The sequence below is a fragment of the Saccoglossus kowalevskii genome, chromosome 11 (assembly GCF_978046115.1).
Source record: "Saccoglossus kowalevskii chromosome 11, keSacKowa6.1, whole genome shotgun sequence".
In the NCBI taxonomy this organism is placed as follows: domain Eukaryota; kingdom Metazoa; phylum Hemichordata; class Enteropneusta; family Harrimaniidae; genus Saccoglossus; species Saccoglossus kowalevskii.
Window position 1 is genome coordinate 8,973,316 of NC_140651.1, and position 19,133 is coordinate 8,992,448.

The 19,133-nt window shown below is 35.0% G+C and overlaps 1 protein-coding gene across 2 annotated transcripts; it reads left to right on the forward strand.

The window, feature by feature from the left end:
* The first annotated feature begins 908 nt into the window (after positions 1–908).
* LOC146736158 (uncharacterized) lies at positions 909–18,935 on the forward strand. Of its 2 annotated transcripts, XM_085505715.1 has the most exons (15): positions 909–1,230; positions 8,060–8,197; positions 8,345–8,821; positions 9,211–9,354; positions 10,241–10,573; positions 11,108–11,251; positions 11,715–11,826; positions 12,058–12,385; positions 12,945–12,991; positions 13,947–14,067; positions 15,133–15,245; positions 15,960–16,158; positions 16,590–16,649; positions 17,721–17,885; positions 18,329–18,935. In XM_085505715.1, exons 1-15 carry the CDS (start codon positions 1,017–1,019, stop codon positions 18,428–18,430), a joined length of 2,697 nt encoding a protein of 898 aa, XP_085361841.1. In that variant the 5' UTR covers positions 909–1,016; the 3' UTR covers positions 18,431–18,935. The 2 variants fall into 2 exon arrangements, 1 of the variants encoding a protein (XP_085361841.1); XR_014931005.1 differs by lacking the exons at positions 15,960–16,158; positions 18,329–18,935 and having other exon boundaries at positions 17,721–17,743.
* Positions 18,936–19,133: the final 198 nt, after the last annotated feature.

The window sequence follows — 19,133 nt, forward strand, 5'->3', positions numbered from 1 at the left end:
AATCACAAGTATGAGGATTGACCTGGGCGCGACTTACTGTCGATGACTACTTTGATACCTCCCATTCATCTAAAAATACCACATTAAAGCTTGGTAACGTCTCAGTTTTTACTCGTTGATCTGCGCAATAGTCAAATTCGCCATTTTTATTTATATCGTTATATGAAACCCAACGAGTGGGAGACGAAACATTTGTGTTTGTGGTGTACAGGACTTAAACGACAAATACAGTTAATAATGTATTAACCGCTATTAGTTGTCGCTCAATACATTTTTTTCACCGCTTTCAGACGTGTGGTTTGTTAGCGGATAATGTCGAATAAAAGGCCCCTCTTTAATTTGTGGAATTTCTATACGACAATCGAATACGATGAAGGATATTGAAGGAGCAGTATGCCCGTACGTGTATACACTTGTACACGTAAACGGGAACATCACAATTTCGCAATCGTATTTATCAAACATGAAGTTGTTAATAATTTATAGTGAAAACAATAACCCTGAACTGAGAACCAGTCTAAAGCTTTGAGGCGATTGGCAAAAAACCTACGTCATGGTTAAACTGGGGCGGGGGCACGAAATTGTGCATAGGGGGGCGAGATCTGCTCACCGACTTTGCGCCGAAGGCGCGACCTTACTAGGGGGTCCGGGCATGCTCTCCGTTAACAAAATTAAATCTAGACTCTGAAACGCTATTTCCTGTATATTGAGGGGCAAATTTTGCTGACACAAAAGGTTTCAGCTTGATTTTGGAGGGGCGGCACCCCAACATTTTTTTTCGAGGGGGCTACCCTCCTAGTAATGAAAACGTTAAAAACGAAAACTATTTTTTTTTTTCGAATTTATTTCGAATAGTGAAGTACTAACTTTATTAGTCGGTCAGATCCTTAGGGAAACCCCGAATCGTATATGACGACATGTAGTTACTTGCCGGCACGGCCTACCATTTACATTCGACGTTTTACTGAACATTCCGATAATTGAACTTGTCTGTGGACCTATTTCATGTACTGATCATGTCGAAATGGAAAAGTGTGTTCAAGTTTGGTAAAGTACGGGGTCGAGATCGGCGCGCCCCAGACCCGGACTTAGAACCAGAAGCAGCGGGGAACGGGAATGGCGCTGTTGACAACGCAAGTATGGTTCGTAACGTTATCGGTGAATTACAGAAAAGACTCACGGTGTCAACCATACTGCCACACGTCTGCCAACATATGCCTTATTTGAAAGGTGAGTGATACAAAGTATGTCGAATATTTTGTACCAGTTCCAGTGGTTGGACAAAGAAAAAAACACACACGATGACGTACCTAATTTGCAATGTGTGTTTCGTGACCTGTGTAAACAGTGCTGGTTTCGTTTTTCACAGGCTCAGGGTTGTTATAATAAAAATATTTATTAGACGCATAAAATCTTTAGGAAAGGATAAAAAAGGTCTTACCAAAAGAAAATTAAAAACTATATTCTAAAAAAAAATCTAATTCTTAAAATATATAACATCAGAGGTACATTACTTTGGGTTTGCAACGCACATAGTACTGTATGGTGACATCATGCCTATGACTGATGCTACTCCCTTCTGACACGACATAGGCGGTTTATAATAAAACAATAAAACATGTATTACCACATTGATAGTGAAAGAATGTAATACATCGAAAATGTACAGAAAATATAGTTATCGTAATTCGCCATATTGTGAACAGCTATTTTGATCCACCTGGACATCCCAGTATCCGAGTTACCTCGGGCATGCGCATTCGCATTTGAGTTGCAACGCTTATGCGAGAGCGAGATTGAAACGGGATCTTGGTATCGTGTCACCGTAGCTGCAAACCCCAAGTAATTCACCTCTGATAACATATTAAAAACAAGCAGCCTCTCGGCTGAGATAGCTCCGCTGTTAGTAATGCACATTTCAATTAAAGAACAGAAAATATCATTAGAAAATGAACAATATGCATAGTATCAATGCAATGGGACTTGCTGTTTTCAACAAGAATTCAAAAATATCATTTTTCACCATAAATGATTGCGGTTTTTAACAAGAAGTTGAAAATAACACTTTTTACCAAAAATGACAAAAATATTCATCAAAATTAGAGAATTTAAGATATCATTACAAAATGAACAAATCTGAGAGAGGTCCACATGTAGTACCTATATATGTAATATCAAAGCAATTGGATTTGCGGTTTTTAACAAGAAGTTGAAAATATCACTTTTTACAAAAAATGACAAAAATATTCACCAAAATTAGAGAATTAAAGATATCATTACAAAATGAACAAATCTGAGAGAGGTCTACATATAGTACCTACATATGTAATATCAAAACAATTGAACTTGCGGTTTTTAACAAGAAGTCGAAAATATCACTTTTTACCAAAAATGACAAAAATATTCACCAAAATTAGAGAATTGAAGATATCATGAAATGAACAAATTTGAGAGTGGTCCATATGTAGTACCTATATATGTAATATCAAAGCAATCGGATTTGCGGTTTTTAACAAGAAGTTGAAAATATCACTTTTTACCAAAAATGACAAAAATATTCATCAAAATTAGAGAATTGAAGATATCATCATGAAATGAACAAATTTGAGAATGGTCCATATGTAGTACCTATATATGTAATATCAAAGCAATTGGACTTGTGGTTTTTAAAAGAAGTCGAAAATATCACTTTTTACCAAAAATGACAAAAACATTCACCAAAATTAGAGAATTTAAGATATCATTACAAAATGAACAAATCTGAGAGAGGTCCACGTGTAGTACCTATATATGTAATATCAAAACAATCGGACTTGCGGTTTTTAACAAGAAGTTGAAAATATCACTTTTTACAAAAAATGACAAAAATATTCACCAAAATTAGAGAATTAAAGATATCATTACAAAATGAACAAATCTGAGAGAGGTCTACATGTAGTACCTACATATGTAATATCAAAGCAATTGAACTTGCAGTTTTTAACAAGAAGTCGAAAATATCACTTTTTACCAAAAATGACAAAAATATTCACCAAAATTAGAGAATTGAAGATATCATTACAAAATCAACAAATCTGAGAGAGATCCACATGTTGTACCTATATAGGTAATATCAAAGCAATTGGACTTGCGGTTTTTAACAAGAAGTCGAAAATATCACTTTTTACTAAAAATGACAAAATATTCACCAAAATTAGAGAATTGAAGATATGATCATGAAATGAACAAATCTGAGAGAGGTCTACCCAAGGTACATACATATACACCAAGTATCAAAGCATTCAGGCTTGTAGTTTTCAAGAAGAAGTCAAATAAGTAAAACATTGACACGGACGACGGACGACGGACGCCGGACAACGGACGACGGACGACAGACGCCGGACGACGACGGACAATCACTCATATGATAAGCTCCGCTCGACAAAGTCGACATCGGAGCTAAAAATATGAATAAACTAAAAAATAAACCCTAACCAATGGTGAATACAGAGTAGTAAACAATCTCTAATCTCTAATACACTGATAGTTGTTGCTGTTTTGTTTCATAGCTGGGTTTTGAGAAAACAGCTAAGGCTGGTGCTAGTGTAAGTTTTGGTTTCTTTTGTCAACATTTTGAATTTATTTTGTGCAGACAGGAATACTTCGTCACTATGATGAATGTAACCTAGACATCTCATAACAAAATGTTGCTCATTGTTATAGGTGGATGGCTTGTTAGGTTGAATATACGGAAAGTAGTTGTACTGGGAAGGTAGTGCACTGGAATTGCCGTACACGCACCATTCAGTTACAAAGACACCAGTTGTATAATATACTAGTAACCAGGTACTTACTGTAACTACAATCGTTACCGTATACCCCCGCTTATTTTTTTATGGCGCTGTTCAATACTTCTTATGCCGCGAATTCATAACTTACGGCTCGAAGGATACAATGCGTTTCATATCGAATGTGGAATTAAATAATATAAGCGAATGGTACAGCCAGAATTGTGTACATATATAAGGTACATTTAGACATAGTTATGCAAAGCAAATGTATTCTATTGTCATTATTCAAATAAATCGTCAACATTTAAAAATTGTCATTAATCCTGGCTTATCTTACACTTTTGCCTACCGCCCTTGGTTCAACCATTAGTCTCAATACTTTGCATGCGTTGTCATGACTGCATACGGACTCCATCACTGAGGGCGTCACCTGTAGCATCGTCATGACAACACCAATGCAGCTTGGTCACACCTGGCTTCGCGCAGATAAGTTAGCACGGGAGGTCAAAGATGGTGCTCTCCGGATAATTTTGTAGCTAATACACACAATTAGCAGACAATCAAGATCCCAATGGACTTGAAACATGTACATTTATGTGGCAAGATTATGTACTAAGCCATTAAATCCACTTTCATAATAATATGCGATTTAACTCACACCCAACAGGGAATAAGCTCCGACCATACCTTCTGTTACAGTGTATTGCAGGCAGTTCTGTCGAAATAGAGAAGGGATTCCCAATAAATGTTGCATCTCCCATTAAGATCGCAAACTAGGCCATAAAAAGGAAAGTTTCATCAATCCTATATTCCATTAAGTTAGTCATATATAATCACGAATACATTAACTTCTAATTTACGGAATCTATTAGAAACTAATTGTGTCGCCATCTCCACAAGGTTAAGTGAAATGTACGTTACACTTGAACTGTTTGCCGATTAATTACGCCATGTTCTATAAACATGACTGATGTGCCATGTCATAATTTGGTTATCCAACATTGTATAGAATATGATAAATGCGTGTTAAAAACGATGCTCCAAGAACTGATGTTATTTGAAAAGATCGGGTTAGGTTCGTAATTTTTGTGGTGAAATGTACGTTACCCTACAAATGGTAAATGTGTACCGTATGTATTTAGATTTCTGATGGGATAAGACGAGCACAAATCTACAAAAAAAACATCGCCACACATTTTGTTGAGTATAGTGCGCATTTTTTATTGAAACGTACAATATTTATGCGTGTTCAGTAGCTAAATGTATTACCGATACTCTTAGTTATTTTTATTTTTGAGGTAATTATTCTCCGTGTTTTGATGGTGTGCTATTAATGGTTCACGTTTTATTCAGTACAAAGTAAGCAAAAAAAGCTGAAAATACTGGTTCAGACGTGCCCAGCCAGTCGAAAGGAATGAACAGAACAAGCAATAGACACGCTTGTTAGGAGATTTAGGTCAATAGCAAGATTAAGAACGTGATCCAGTCTATCTTATACACACCACTTTTATATTGCAGGTTCCTAAATTTTATTGACCATAACTATAATTGAAATATACGTTTCATATTCAGTAGATACACATATTAATAAAGCATTGTATTCCTGAATAAGCATGGTCATTACTTTCATGTCACACGTGTTCAGCCTGAGTAAATAACGTTTCCTTTATCACAATATTTTACGGTTGTGCTCATGCCACAGTCCTGGCGCGTTTCAACCCTTCGGGATATTTTACTATAATAGGACGTGTCTACATCGCGCGTTAAAATTTGCATATAACATTAGCGCGTAACAAAGATTGTGATAAAGGAAAGAGTTATTTTGATGGCTTATATCATGAAACAATACCTCATACTTAATCTGCAATATACACAAATCTATTACAGAGAAAATTTGCTGACTTCAATTAAAATTCTTCATTTATGACACTTTTATTTTATCAGAAAAATATGAATATAGAACTATGTATTTAAACTTTGAATTTTTCATTGTACCACGGTTACTAAAAAAGACGGCTAGGAAACGCCATTGTTAAAAGGTGTGAATTTGCCTAATCCCTCAAGGATGAGTGTCGCGCTGTGTATGCCCTCTATTGCTTGAGATTTCAAGGCCCACCATTTTGTTTCATTTTTGTGTCGATCACTTGATGTCCCGCGAATTTGAAATTTTAAGCTCGTTTTCGATAGAATATCCACGTTTAGTGCACAAGCTCCACGAAAAACTACACGTACATTTCGGATGAGTACTCTTTGTGACTATGATAACATTCACAATCGAGAATCGTCATTTATCGTTTTCACTGTTGTCCTGAAAGTAAACTTGGGTCCCGGAAGAAAAAGTGACGAAAATTCTAACCCCTAAGTCATTATTTTAAAATACATTATATTATAAAAAATACAACCAATTATATTTATAGTATACTACTGTGCGTACTTATGACGGTTGTATGCGATTTGGGGGCTTATTAGAGTAAATTTTATCGTTTTGCTTTCGCGTCACTGTATCAGCCATTTTGTTTAAAGTCTTAACACTTTTTTTGTAGACGCCGTAGAAATCGTTGAAAATGTATTCAACATTTTTCGCCATTTTTCATGTTGCAATATTCAGCGTGCCGTTAAATGCGGTTTTAGTCAACGCTACAATTTTTGAACACATTGAACTGTCGGTACAACTTTCTAGCAGTCTCTTCGCCAAATCAATTTTTCGAACCCTTTTTAACCGTTCTTAATTTCATTGGAACTGCCTGTTGCTGCATATTTGGTCTGCTTACATGCATTTTGTAGAGCATGAGCGGGTCATTTCAGTTATCTTATCGCATATTTTGTTTATTTCCAACAAAATGTATGTGGTATCATGGCTCCTCATTAAAACTTTTGCAAGGCTGAAATATAAACACTTATATGGTTTCTTTGACGTCTTTTTTTCGGATCTTGTTTTGTTGGTTTTTTTATTTCAGTTTTCTGCCGATCTTGTTCTTTAGAAACGAAAATGCCATACAAGACAGGCAAATTTGTATTGAGTTTAAACTGAGCGACAGGTTTAGTCAGGATTCACTGGAACAACTTACACTTTAGTATTACTGAAAGTATCGACACAGACACAATAAAATGGCGTGCAGTTGATTGCAATGAACTCTGGGGAGAATGACGTCATATTTGCGTGATTTCCTGTCTACATTTTATGTTAATGATTTATCACAGATTAGTACGTCTTTTGTTTCAAATGTTTACCCGCGACACGCATCCAATGAAAAGAACATGGTTCGTTTCCTAACCGTCTTTTTTTAGTAACCGTGATTGTACACAAAATGAAGTTTGTAATAAAAACACTAACAACTTTTTTTCTGTGTGGATTTATGCAACTTTATTTGTACAGTATGAGAATGATTCTGTTGCTAAGTGGTGATATAGAAGGCAGTGCTGGTCCTACTTCAAACTGTGAAATAACGGGTCAAGATAAATTTGTGATTGCAGGTTATGCTCATTAAGGTTCACTTGAATATTTAGGTATCACCTCTGGAGTCAGTACATATTTGACAAACAGTCTTATAACCTTGGTATATTCAATGATTATGGATACTGTTAATGTCAGTACTGCTAGCAGTATGACTATTGATAACATACTAGAGACATATTGTATTTAATACTTATCTTAAGTCATTCCAGTATGTATTTACAGGTTGCTTGCTGATTTAAATAACTGCATTTCATTCGGATCAAATCATTCTGGGTGGCTTTCTGAAGTTGACTTTGATCTTGTCACTGCGTTTCAGACATTGGACAATACATTGCAAAATGTTTTGAAAGTACTCGTACTTGATCAGTGCACTGTAAACCATTTTTTTGTTTTTCTTATTTGTCATACTCAGTATGTACACTGTTTTGATATTTCACCACGCAAATATATTTATTAAATATTGTCAAGACCAGGTTTGGTACATAAGGATTAATTTGATCAGTTTGAACGGGAACTGTGTCATTTTCAATGACTTGTTCTCTCCGTTTTTGTTATTTTGTATTATTAAATCACTATTTACAGACAAGAGTAACTTATATTTTTGCCGATGTTTTAATCTATTACATACGTGTAGTCTCAACCCCATATATGCTGTTCTAGAGCAATTGACCTGGAACGCTTATTTTGTTTCGAATTGACAATTGAACCTTCTTATTTTTTTTTTGGTGAGAGCGCATTTATCGAGCAGTTTCAGGGCATGGGCCGGGATACATAAGGTCGGGTTATACATATATTGTCCATAATTTGAAACGTGTCATCCCCTTTTTTTCAGATAAAGTCCATTTAATTCAAAGCAGCTTAAATCAAGGAAACAGTAACGCTGTGGTAGTTCTAATTGAAAGTGTTTTATCTGTATCTGAGACAGAACCTGGTTGGTTCCAGGCATTTATAAATATACTGAACGATGCAGGTTAGTATTATAGTTATGAAGTTGTTGATTTTTGTGCAAATTTCGTGCTGCACTGAACGAAAGTGCAGGAAACTCTAATGATGACGTTATGAATTAACAGAAAATCAACACTACAATTATCTAATTACACAAATGAATTTATGACAGGCTATGGAGATGTTGCGGACTGTCTCATAGGAAACCCTTGCCATCCTGTTGACGACGGTATGAGAGACGACATGGTATATGCTGTTCGCCAGCATGCATTTCAGCTGTCCGATGTAATCCCAAGCCAAATTATTCCAGACATGGGCGATCATCTTGATGACACAGTCTTAGAAGAAATTCAACAAGTTGAACGTCGACATGGCAATTCCATGGCCATGCAAATTCTGCTGAACCATCTCTGCAGAAGCCGAACCGAATGCTTATTCCGTTTTTTACATTGCCTGGAAGAAAATGGACATTCTTACGTAGCTTCACTGATACAGCAATGCTTGAAATCGCAGTCGAAGGAATTTGCGCAAGTGGATGATGCTGCGAACGAGGACGAATATAAGGCAAGAATACGAGTGACTGCACCATTACTTGAACGATTGATTATCAAACCATGGATTATTGTGAGGCATCTTTCGTTTCTTCAACGTAAGTATTGTTGCTTCGAATTGAAACTTACCTAAAAAAAATGAATAATATATTCAAACAGCATTAACAAATCTGTATACACACCCACTTACAGAATTAGTCAAGCTTAATGCGCTGTGGTCGCTCAGCTATGCCGTGTTCAATATAAGTTCGAAAGCATGTGGTACGACACCCTTGCGTGCTTACATTTTGTGCAAAAATGATTTGTACACACATAGCATACGTGACATGTCATGGTGCAATATTCACATCATCATGTTATATAATGCATCACCATTAAGTACAAAATTGTTGAAATAAGGCAATATAGTTAATTTGAAGATTTTTGTCAATCGAAAGTAAACCTTTTCTCATAGTTAAATTACTATTCATTTATTTTTGCCTTACAGCTGATTTCGCCGAAAAATTGCATGCCTTGGATAGAAGTGGGAATGATGAAGTATCTGTGAAGAGGTTTATAAGTGAATTGTTGAAAGCGGAAGATTCATATACTGGGTGGTTTAATCAATTAACATCAGCCTTACGAGAAGAAGGTACCATAATTTTGCTTAATATCGTTCTACAGAAAGGTATTAGTTTAGTCATAGCAATCTATATGTTATGGTATCTCTTATACAATGCATATATCCATAAACTGTACATGTGGTCACATTGGTGTCAACGTGAAATATATTTCTATCTGCTGCTGATCACTTAAAATACAAACAAAGAAATATACGTATGTAAAATTGTTATATTTTGCTGAGGCATTTAGATCTTTTATACAAATGCTGTACGAACACTATTTTCTGTAATTCAGCTTTGTGTCACAATTGCATTCCTCCTGTGTTCTGCAAATATTACCCCCTCACACCCCCTGTAAACATCAAAATAGCTTTGAATTTTGTACAGTTTATGCGCAATTCTATCCAACAATTCCGAAATCGAATTTAGAAGACTATTTGAAATGATAGTTAAACACCATAACTCAGATAATTCAGTATCCGTTGCCAAATCAGCTGATTGTGTCATTTTTATGGTGATCGTACTAATCAATGAGGGGTGTTCTGTCTCTGATACTAAGTTGCTATGCTAGTTAATGTACAACCAACATAACACAATAAGGTATGTATTAACTAGCGGTAAGTCATTTTCTTTTACACCAATTTGATCACGGGTTATGAATATATAGTTATAAAGGCGAAAATAACATATATTGCTATGTTTTAACCAGTACCTTTCATTTAAACGAGATATACACTCCATACTTCATAAGTCTACTACATCCAAACATAATGGTCAGTATCAAAAATCGGATCAATCAATATGAACCATTCGTTATTTAAAAAAATGGATCAGTTTTAAAAGACCTGTGTCGAAAATTCTTAAACCGCGCCACACTTTTTATTCACTGGGTGCGTCAAATTAATTACTTCATAGGTTATGAATATTTAGCTGATATGCTTGAGGGTAAACCGGTTCCAGATATGGACCAGTATGGTCAGCTATTAAGTATATTTGCAGTACGTCTAAACGACATCAATCCAGATGAAATCTTGACACACATGGGAACACATCTAACAGAGACTGACCGGGAAGAGATACATTCACACCAGAATAACTATGGAGCAAAATACGCCGCTGTCACTCTCATTGACAGGGTATGGCGACGGGGTTATCGTTGTTTTTGTAGATTTGTAAATGCTCTTCGTGATATTGGACGTGAGGATCTTGCCGTTGACATTGATCCTAAACTGTTTTGCTCACATCGAGGTAAGATCATAGTTTCATTAAACATTTTGTATTTCATTACTAGAAGTCATAATATTTAATGTTCTAGACGCTTTAAGATTGTCACGCATACACCCATAACGCCCTTGGCGGACACCCACCCTCTCGGGCGGCAATTCGTTAAATAATTTGTAGTTGACGACTCGAAATGTGATACTTGTGTAAGTCACAGAACAGTTTTGTTGATCAGGGTGTGCCTGTAAATTAATTCGGCAACGAATTTGAAAGTAACTATTGTGGTTTGGAATGACGTGCGATTTTTAGAATGTTTGCATTAATGTGAATGCAGCGTTTTAAACTACCATTGTAAATGTGCTCAGCTCCAGTCAGTATGAATGTTCTCTACCTTCGCAATCTGAGTGCGTTTCTGGACGATAAAACGTCACACAGATAATAAATTGCACAACATTGTGTTAAAGACACGTGTGTAGTGATTTAGAAATAAAGTATAATATACGGCCTTGACATTCATTAAATATGTAACACTCTGATGTTAACGTTTACTTTTATATATAGACATTGACGATTCACACACCGAAGTGATGGATGAGAAGAAATCTTTGTCTGTGCAGAGCTTTTGTTCTTCAGATGAAAACAATGAAAGTCCTTGTGCTGAAAATAATACAGATACCTCCACTGCACATGCTTCCATCTATACTGGTAAGACTATTTAAAGAGTAATAACAACGAATCTTGAGCAAAAACTATTTTATTTAGGATGAAAGGAAATATTGGAGGTTCGTTTTTAAATCAAAAACTATAGGAAATTCATTAAGGAGAAATAGTATTGATTGATCCAATTCAACCAATTTTTATTGATTCACACAATTCAACTAGAGTGTTTAGCAACACTGGTCGAGTTCATTGGCGATGATATAGTTGCTAAATCTCACAATGAAGTAGTTGCTCTACATGCACAGTTGGTCTTATCTTGTCTTGGGTTATCTGAGAAGTACATCAATGTAAACATTTTTGTACTGAGATCAGCCGGCTAAGAAAGTTTTTTTTTATGATTAATGCTTAATAATCAAATGTACATAATTACATAATTAATGAAAAAGTTTATGTGAATTTTTATATTGCCCCTAGTAAAAATCACAAGTCATGTCAATTATCTCTATAGATGAGCTACCAATTCCATTGTACATCGGACCAATCAATGCGAATGTTGTTCAGCATTCACTATTAGAAGTAAGAGGCGCAGCATGCAGAGAATTGCCTACTCAAACGTTTAGGTATTGTCTATTAAATTATTATTACGTAGTTTATCACAAATTTAATATTGCTACAGAACTGGTGCTTAATATTTGTATGAATTGGTACAAAAAAGCGTACATTCTTGACTTTAGAGATTACCTTGCGTTTAACATAATTGTCAGCATATGATTCTAAACGTATATTTAGTTTACGCCGTTCCGAGGAAATCTGTTTGTTCAACAACATCTGAACTGTTAATTATATTTAAGGTTGCAGAGTTTTGTTCAAAGAGACTATACCAGACCATACGCAAATGAAAATAATTTCAATGTAGACATTTCTCATATGTATGCATCAAATGAAGCCCACGTTTCTTCTGAAGTGAAACATCTCAATATTACTGATGACGGAAAGAATGGAATGGGCATTTTGAAAACGTGTTTGGTTTATGAGTACAGCAAAGTAATGAAAGCTACCAATGAATTTGATGTTATGAACATTATGCATAAAGGCCAGTTTGGTGCCATATTCCACGGTACAATGTTTGGCCAGATATTTGGAATGTTGAGAATAACAAGTGAAGAAGTCAACTCAGAGGTATGCCGTATAATGTAGGATCGTAATGATCTAAATGAATTCGTGATTAAATTTTAGTGAATGAACATTATCAATATCCGAACAAACCAGAACTTCAAAGTGAATGATCATCTCTGTTCATGTGGATCATTTCCTTATTTACATATGCCGCAACCTGCTTTTTGATATGACCTACGTGGTCATTCACGTCCCGATTTTTGGCTAACTACCATTATCATTCACACATTTATTTTCGATTGTCCAACATCTCAAATAGCCATGGCAGCTTATTTATTATATCTCCAGTACGACTTTTGAGCAATCGGTCGACTTATATGGTCATGCATTGAATTTATGGGGGTCGTTCATTTATTGTTTTTGCGTCACTCTGTCTTCGCTTATTTGCTTCTATGATCACCATTATTTGTGGGATATTGTTTTAATGAAATGATCGATGCATCGATGATCGATAGGAATGCAATAAGCGCGCTGATTTGTATGACAAGTTGAGCGAATGGCGTAATGCTTATACTTAACAATATGCTAGCGTACAACAACTCTCCTCTCTTTGAAATTTTAGGGAGAGGTAGTTATATTGTACGAGAATGAAATATCCGCACTAATGATGTAAGTATTTAATGTATATTTTATTGAAGTTACTAATTTAGGGAGAGGAACTCCGGGGAGCTACTTTATCTTCCGCAGGAGCACCGTGCTACATATACAACATTATGCAAGAATATTCATGAGCTGAATGTTCAGTGCGGCGCCTCCTTTTCGCAAGCAGGGTAGACTGATTGAAAAACCGTTGTTTTATTCCACAATAACGGTATTTGCAATAAAATAGGACAACTTAATGTTTTTACATTTATCCGAGCTGATAATGAAATTAAAGGTATTACAATTTCAACTCATAAATTTACTAGAGAAATACAAATTTCTCAGGTAGCTGATGATGATGATGATGATGATGATGATGATGATGATGATGATGATGAATTTCTTATAATTTTTGTTTTCAAATACAAACGTCTGGTAGTCATTCTTTCTATAAATTAACTAATTGAACCTGTTCGTATTCTTGCAGAACAAATGACGTTTACCGGGTTATCTCAATAAAAGCTAATTAAATCAGGCAAATCGGCAGAGTTGTCCGGAAACCGCTGGTTTGATTTCGATCACCTCCCTTATTATGACAAGGCTATATTATGAAACTATAATATATAGTATTTAGCTGATTTGCGGATCCAAGAAGCCAATAACTGACAGGTCACACGTACATCGTTATGGTCTCCTGTACTTTATAAACCTGTTCATCGGAAGTTATTGTTCAAATATTAACTGTTATCTTGTCTATTAACGCTATTTTCTGGCGACAAAGAAGAAAGTTTGTGACATTCAAGTTGTTGAGGGGTGTAAGCGTACTCACTTAGTCACTGGCTTACCTAATTACTTAATCACTCTCAATATCGGACAATGAAAAGTGTTTATCTGAATGTTAGGAGAACATGACGCTTGTAACCATGACCATATATTGGTCTAAAAGTTTAAAATGTTCACTATGTCATATTCTATTTTGTAGGTTTCGTCACCCCAGCATAATTATGCTACAAGGCAGTGCTTTTAGTGGTAACGATGCTGTGCTGATTTATGAATACTTATCTGTTGGAACCTTTGCAGACTGGCTTCATTCGTCTGTTCAGGTTGGAGATTTTAATTTTTATATAATTATTATCATCTTTCATTCTGATGAAGGCATTATTTTTTCCCTGGAACTCAAAGTGGGACAAAATTAACGTCACTAATATAACTGATGCACATTCCAGAACAATTTGTTATTTGTGAACAATTATTGTGATATCAACAATCAACAATACATTGTCGACGTGTTCATACATTCTAGCATCGTTTACTGCAATTTTTTTCCCCATAAGTAATGTGAGATAGTATGTGTGCCAATATCTTTTTTACTGAATAACGAACAATATTTGGAATCCTTTTGAGAGAAACAAGTTATGTTTACGTTTGCTTGTTCTCCTTCACTTTTTTCCCAACTAAATAGTATGTTACGCCCTAATATTGCATTTTTCTGAATCTGTGGATGGTATCAATTTTGGAAGCCAATAGAACTGTTGTAAAGTCTTATTTACAATATGTCCGACTGTACTATATATAGTATTGTGTTGATTTAGTGTTGACAGTTGTTTATGGATAATTCAGAAACATTACCTACAATACGATTTAGGCAATTTGTGCAGTGAAATTGTTTAAACAAATATGCTTCACGATCACATGTTAAAATTATTCTAACTAGAATCCATGCGTGTTCAGTCTATAATTCATATATTGTCGCGAAGAATGCAATTTAAACACAGTATGCAGGACTTATATGCTAACCACTGCATCTACCAATCGATTCAACTGGCAACCTTCCGATATGCCAATCTCAAATTCCAATGCCTGACAACAATATTGTCAACAGTTGCTCCATAACCAGTTGAGAAAGCTGATTGGAACAGCGGTTAGCATCTCAATCATGTATATTGAACGTTATTTAACTTTAATCATTTATTGATACTTTGGTCGTTTGTATTTAAATATATTGTGGGTGATAATATTCACTTTTATTCTAGGTATGAATAAGTTTTAGAATTTCCTAATCACCATATGCACTATATGTGTGAAGGTTGATTTGTAAATGCTCACCTTAAACAATATGTCGTACGACCTATCATAGTATAAACAATAACACATGTTATATTCGACAGGATCCTTTGGTGAGATGTTATGAATCGTTGGCAGTATTGACTGGTGTTGCTAGTGCGCTATCGTATTTGCATAATGTTTTACAGTTTCCATTTATCCATGGGAGTGTGAACTCGTAAGTAAACTCTAGAATGAAACATATCATTATATTCACAGCGATACTGAATTCGTCCACATTGCATGTAACTTGAGTGAGCCAGATGATAAATTTATTGAACCAATCTGCAAATATTTACTGTGTTTTTGCCAATTTAAATTGTCACAAATGCTGACTAAATATAAATCTTGTCCAATCCACAAAGAATTGATTTTAACACTTGTAACAAACGTGTCATATAAAATGGTCAGTCCACGAAAATATCATAAATTTTCCAGTCGGTGAAATATTTTAGTTGTTCAATAGTTGCCAATTAATCTGTGAATGTTTGATCTATTTTCATTTTTTTTAAAGAATATGTCTGTAATTTTGACCAATCACATGTCGTATTTTTTACGTATTTGAATCGCCCTAAGTCGAAATGATATCTGCTCATCTCAAGTAAAAATACATTCATGTCTAACCACTTCTTGTACGGCACTATATACAACAGACTTTGTTGGTAGTGTCAAATATTACGTTTCCGTAGATTACATGTGTACACCGATCCATGTTCTCATAATTCCACTGATTTACAAGCTATGGCAATTTACAAAAAGAAATTTCACCCCCAAGTAACAAAGTACAGTACATTTTTAAGAATTTGAAGTTTCCATTCAAAATATAGTATCTTGTATCACATGCAAATATATGCATTATTCATTTTGGCGTTTCTTGTCACTACCAAAACAGCTACCATATCCTGCTTGGGGATAATCTTAAACCGAAATTGTTTGGATTTTGGTGCTCCCACTACTGCCTGGGCAGCCGATGCATAAACGTCGTTGATATGAATATGATAGAGAAATATCAATATAAAGCATTTATGCCTGGTGGGTTAGTGCCTTCGTTTATTCACAGTCCACGAATAGACATATATGGTCTTAGAGCAGTAAGTCATTACTATATAATTGTCTTCATTATGATGTTATCTGTGCTTGCACTTTATAATATTTTGAAGACTTCCTATCGATACATGGTTGGCAACTATAAAGAAATATACTCGCCGACATCAGGTGGATAAAAAGTGTACTTCCAGTAACACTGTACTCTATTTTCTCCCCTCTTCTGGGTCATGTACGATAATTTGCGATTTTACATGAAACCCGAATAATGTGTTTTTTTTCTATTGTGAGATCTAAAAGATATAACCATACTATGCTATGTATGGATACACTCGATTCAACAAAATAACACAAATATTTTGTCGCATTATTTTTTTTCATAAATTTGACTAATAGACCATGATTTACTTTTGCACACTATATTGTGTTTATAGTAATAATAATTATATGCACACATTCAGAATTTGTGTTGTTGTAGATAATGTATGATGTACTCTGTGGGAGGACAGACACGATATCCGAGGCCCCGGGATCTGAGGTAGGTTTGATTTTCATCATAAGAAAACAATCTCTCACATCTAGAGTATACGGTATACTAGCGATTAATACATAACCTAAGCAGGCGCTCACTTCACTGTGGCAAAGTAACTGTCCCTCAAAAGACGGCTCGAAGTAACTAGTAATGAACACGGACCTATAGTAAATAGACGACCATGCGAAGGCCGAATATGTGACGTCACAGACAATCACGCGCAAATATAACGTTCTGTGTTAGTGCATACTTTACGTAACAACGTGTCTGAAGTTTAACACCGTGGAAGGGTGAATAAGGCCAAAAAAACGTATGCTGTCCTCAAGACGGAAAATTGAATTATTAGGTCGGTCGGTCGGTTTTTTTTTTTGTTTTTTTTTTCAAATTCGTGAAAACTAAGGCTATCGAAAATAGCCGAGGTATATGGGAATCAATCAAACGCATGCTAGATATTAAACACAAAAATCAAAGTGTTTCTTTCAGTCTGTTGTATTTAAATACAGATCAACCCGAGGTTCATAGTCGCAATTTATCCCCCCCCCCGGCGACCCTAGGGATCAAACGACGGTCCGGGATCGTTAATTTTTAGAGGAAACACTTTTTTACTGCTTAAAATGATGAGTTTTTAATATTTGAGCCTATTTAAAAAACCGCGATCCGATATTTCATATTTTTTGGTCGGTCGCTGAGGGCCACAAAACATTTTTTTTGGCCTAATGTATTGGGATTACATTTTGGAGATATGTCCGCCATCTTGGAATATCACGACATTCGCATTTCATATAAGGCACGGAAATTAAAATAAAAAATTTCAGTAAAATATTTCCCAAAAATACGATGTGTAAGAAATAACTCTTCGGAAAAGTATACAATTTAAGGTTCCATTGAAACAATTAACTCCGATACACGAATGAAATGACACTTCTTTATCTACACATTATTTGTTAATTTTCTCGTATTACTATGTAAAGAATATTATATAAGATATGCTGCTGTAATTCATATCTATTTACAGAATAGATGTAATATTGTGACATTTATTTTAATGCAAATAATGAACATGGCTGTTTTTGCCAGGAAACTATTTTTGAGGATTTTGTGTCGCAACCTTATGAAAACTTAAAAAGACAAATGAAGCTGAATACAAGTAAGTGGCCCGAAGATATAGTGAGAGGTTTGTATGGACTGATCTGGAAATGTTTGCAGCAGTGCATTGGTGATAAACAAGAAAATATACAAGAGGTAATTTATCTTGACAATTTATTATCTCAAATTCATAAAATTGTCTGTATTATCACATTGATTGACTTGAGTAAATATTCACTGAGAGTCATTAATATTCAGAATTATCATATGATTAGTGTGGCCATCTGATTGGCTGAAGAAATTTCTTACAACTGGCACAAGAAGCCAGAGTCTCAGTCCTGGTGCTGAATGGCATGTGTATGAGAACACTACATGACACTATATATGTACACATACTAGTTAATGTACAGCAACATTAACTTATAGCAGAGCGTGACAAAATGTGACCTCGTATGTCATGCTGTAAAACTTGACTTCTTAGTACTAGATTTCTATAAGTATCGTGTCCTGCAGCGCAGTGTATTAAGGAGTAATACTAAGTGTACTGGTGCTTTATTACTCGAAAAACGTGCGATAAATGTGTCCGTTCTACTTAACAGATTCACGAATGTCTGGAACGTCTAACAAGGAGAAGATCGGATACCTCTGAGATGGCGGGGATGTTCAACGTGGCAGCTCAAACTGCTTTCCATGTATTATAGAAAAATTCACCATGGACATCTTTTTATATAATCATTACATTTGATTGTCTACAAAACGAATATTTTCTGGTCTTCTGCGCATGTCTGATAGGTACCTCACTCAGTTATGACCAGCAAAATAATCGCCCAACGTATTAGTTTTATTGTTATATTGTAGTTGCTGTACAAGATAATTGTTTTATAAACCATGACCCGTATGTAATACTTAGTTAAGTAATTATTTGTAATAATTAGTTTTATCGAATTCTATCAATTATGAAAAACATATTATAACCAAATTTCATATAATATCTATATTTATGTAAGTATATTTTGCATTTTGTATTTAAAAAAGTGTCAGATACTACATATCTATGTGTGAATTAATCAGTTGAATGATTGGTTCCCGCGCGTGTACGAGTGTACGATCTATGACTGTGTCTGCGCATCTGTATTCCTGGAATTGTTTCCACCATGCGACAATATGGAAACTAAAATAAATCAGATATGATAAAACATTGTAAAAGACTTTTGAAAATATTTCAATTTGTTTATTCACTCTATAAAACAGTTGGTATTCTACAACATGTTACACCAAATAGCCTGGCAATTCAAAGTTTGTTTATGTCGTGCCCCTGTAAACAATTCCATGTAAACAATTATAATACTCAGTTATAAATGTGTTCTTTCAGACACGTATCTTTTTCTGACTTATTCTATATCT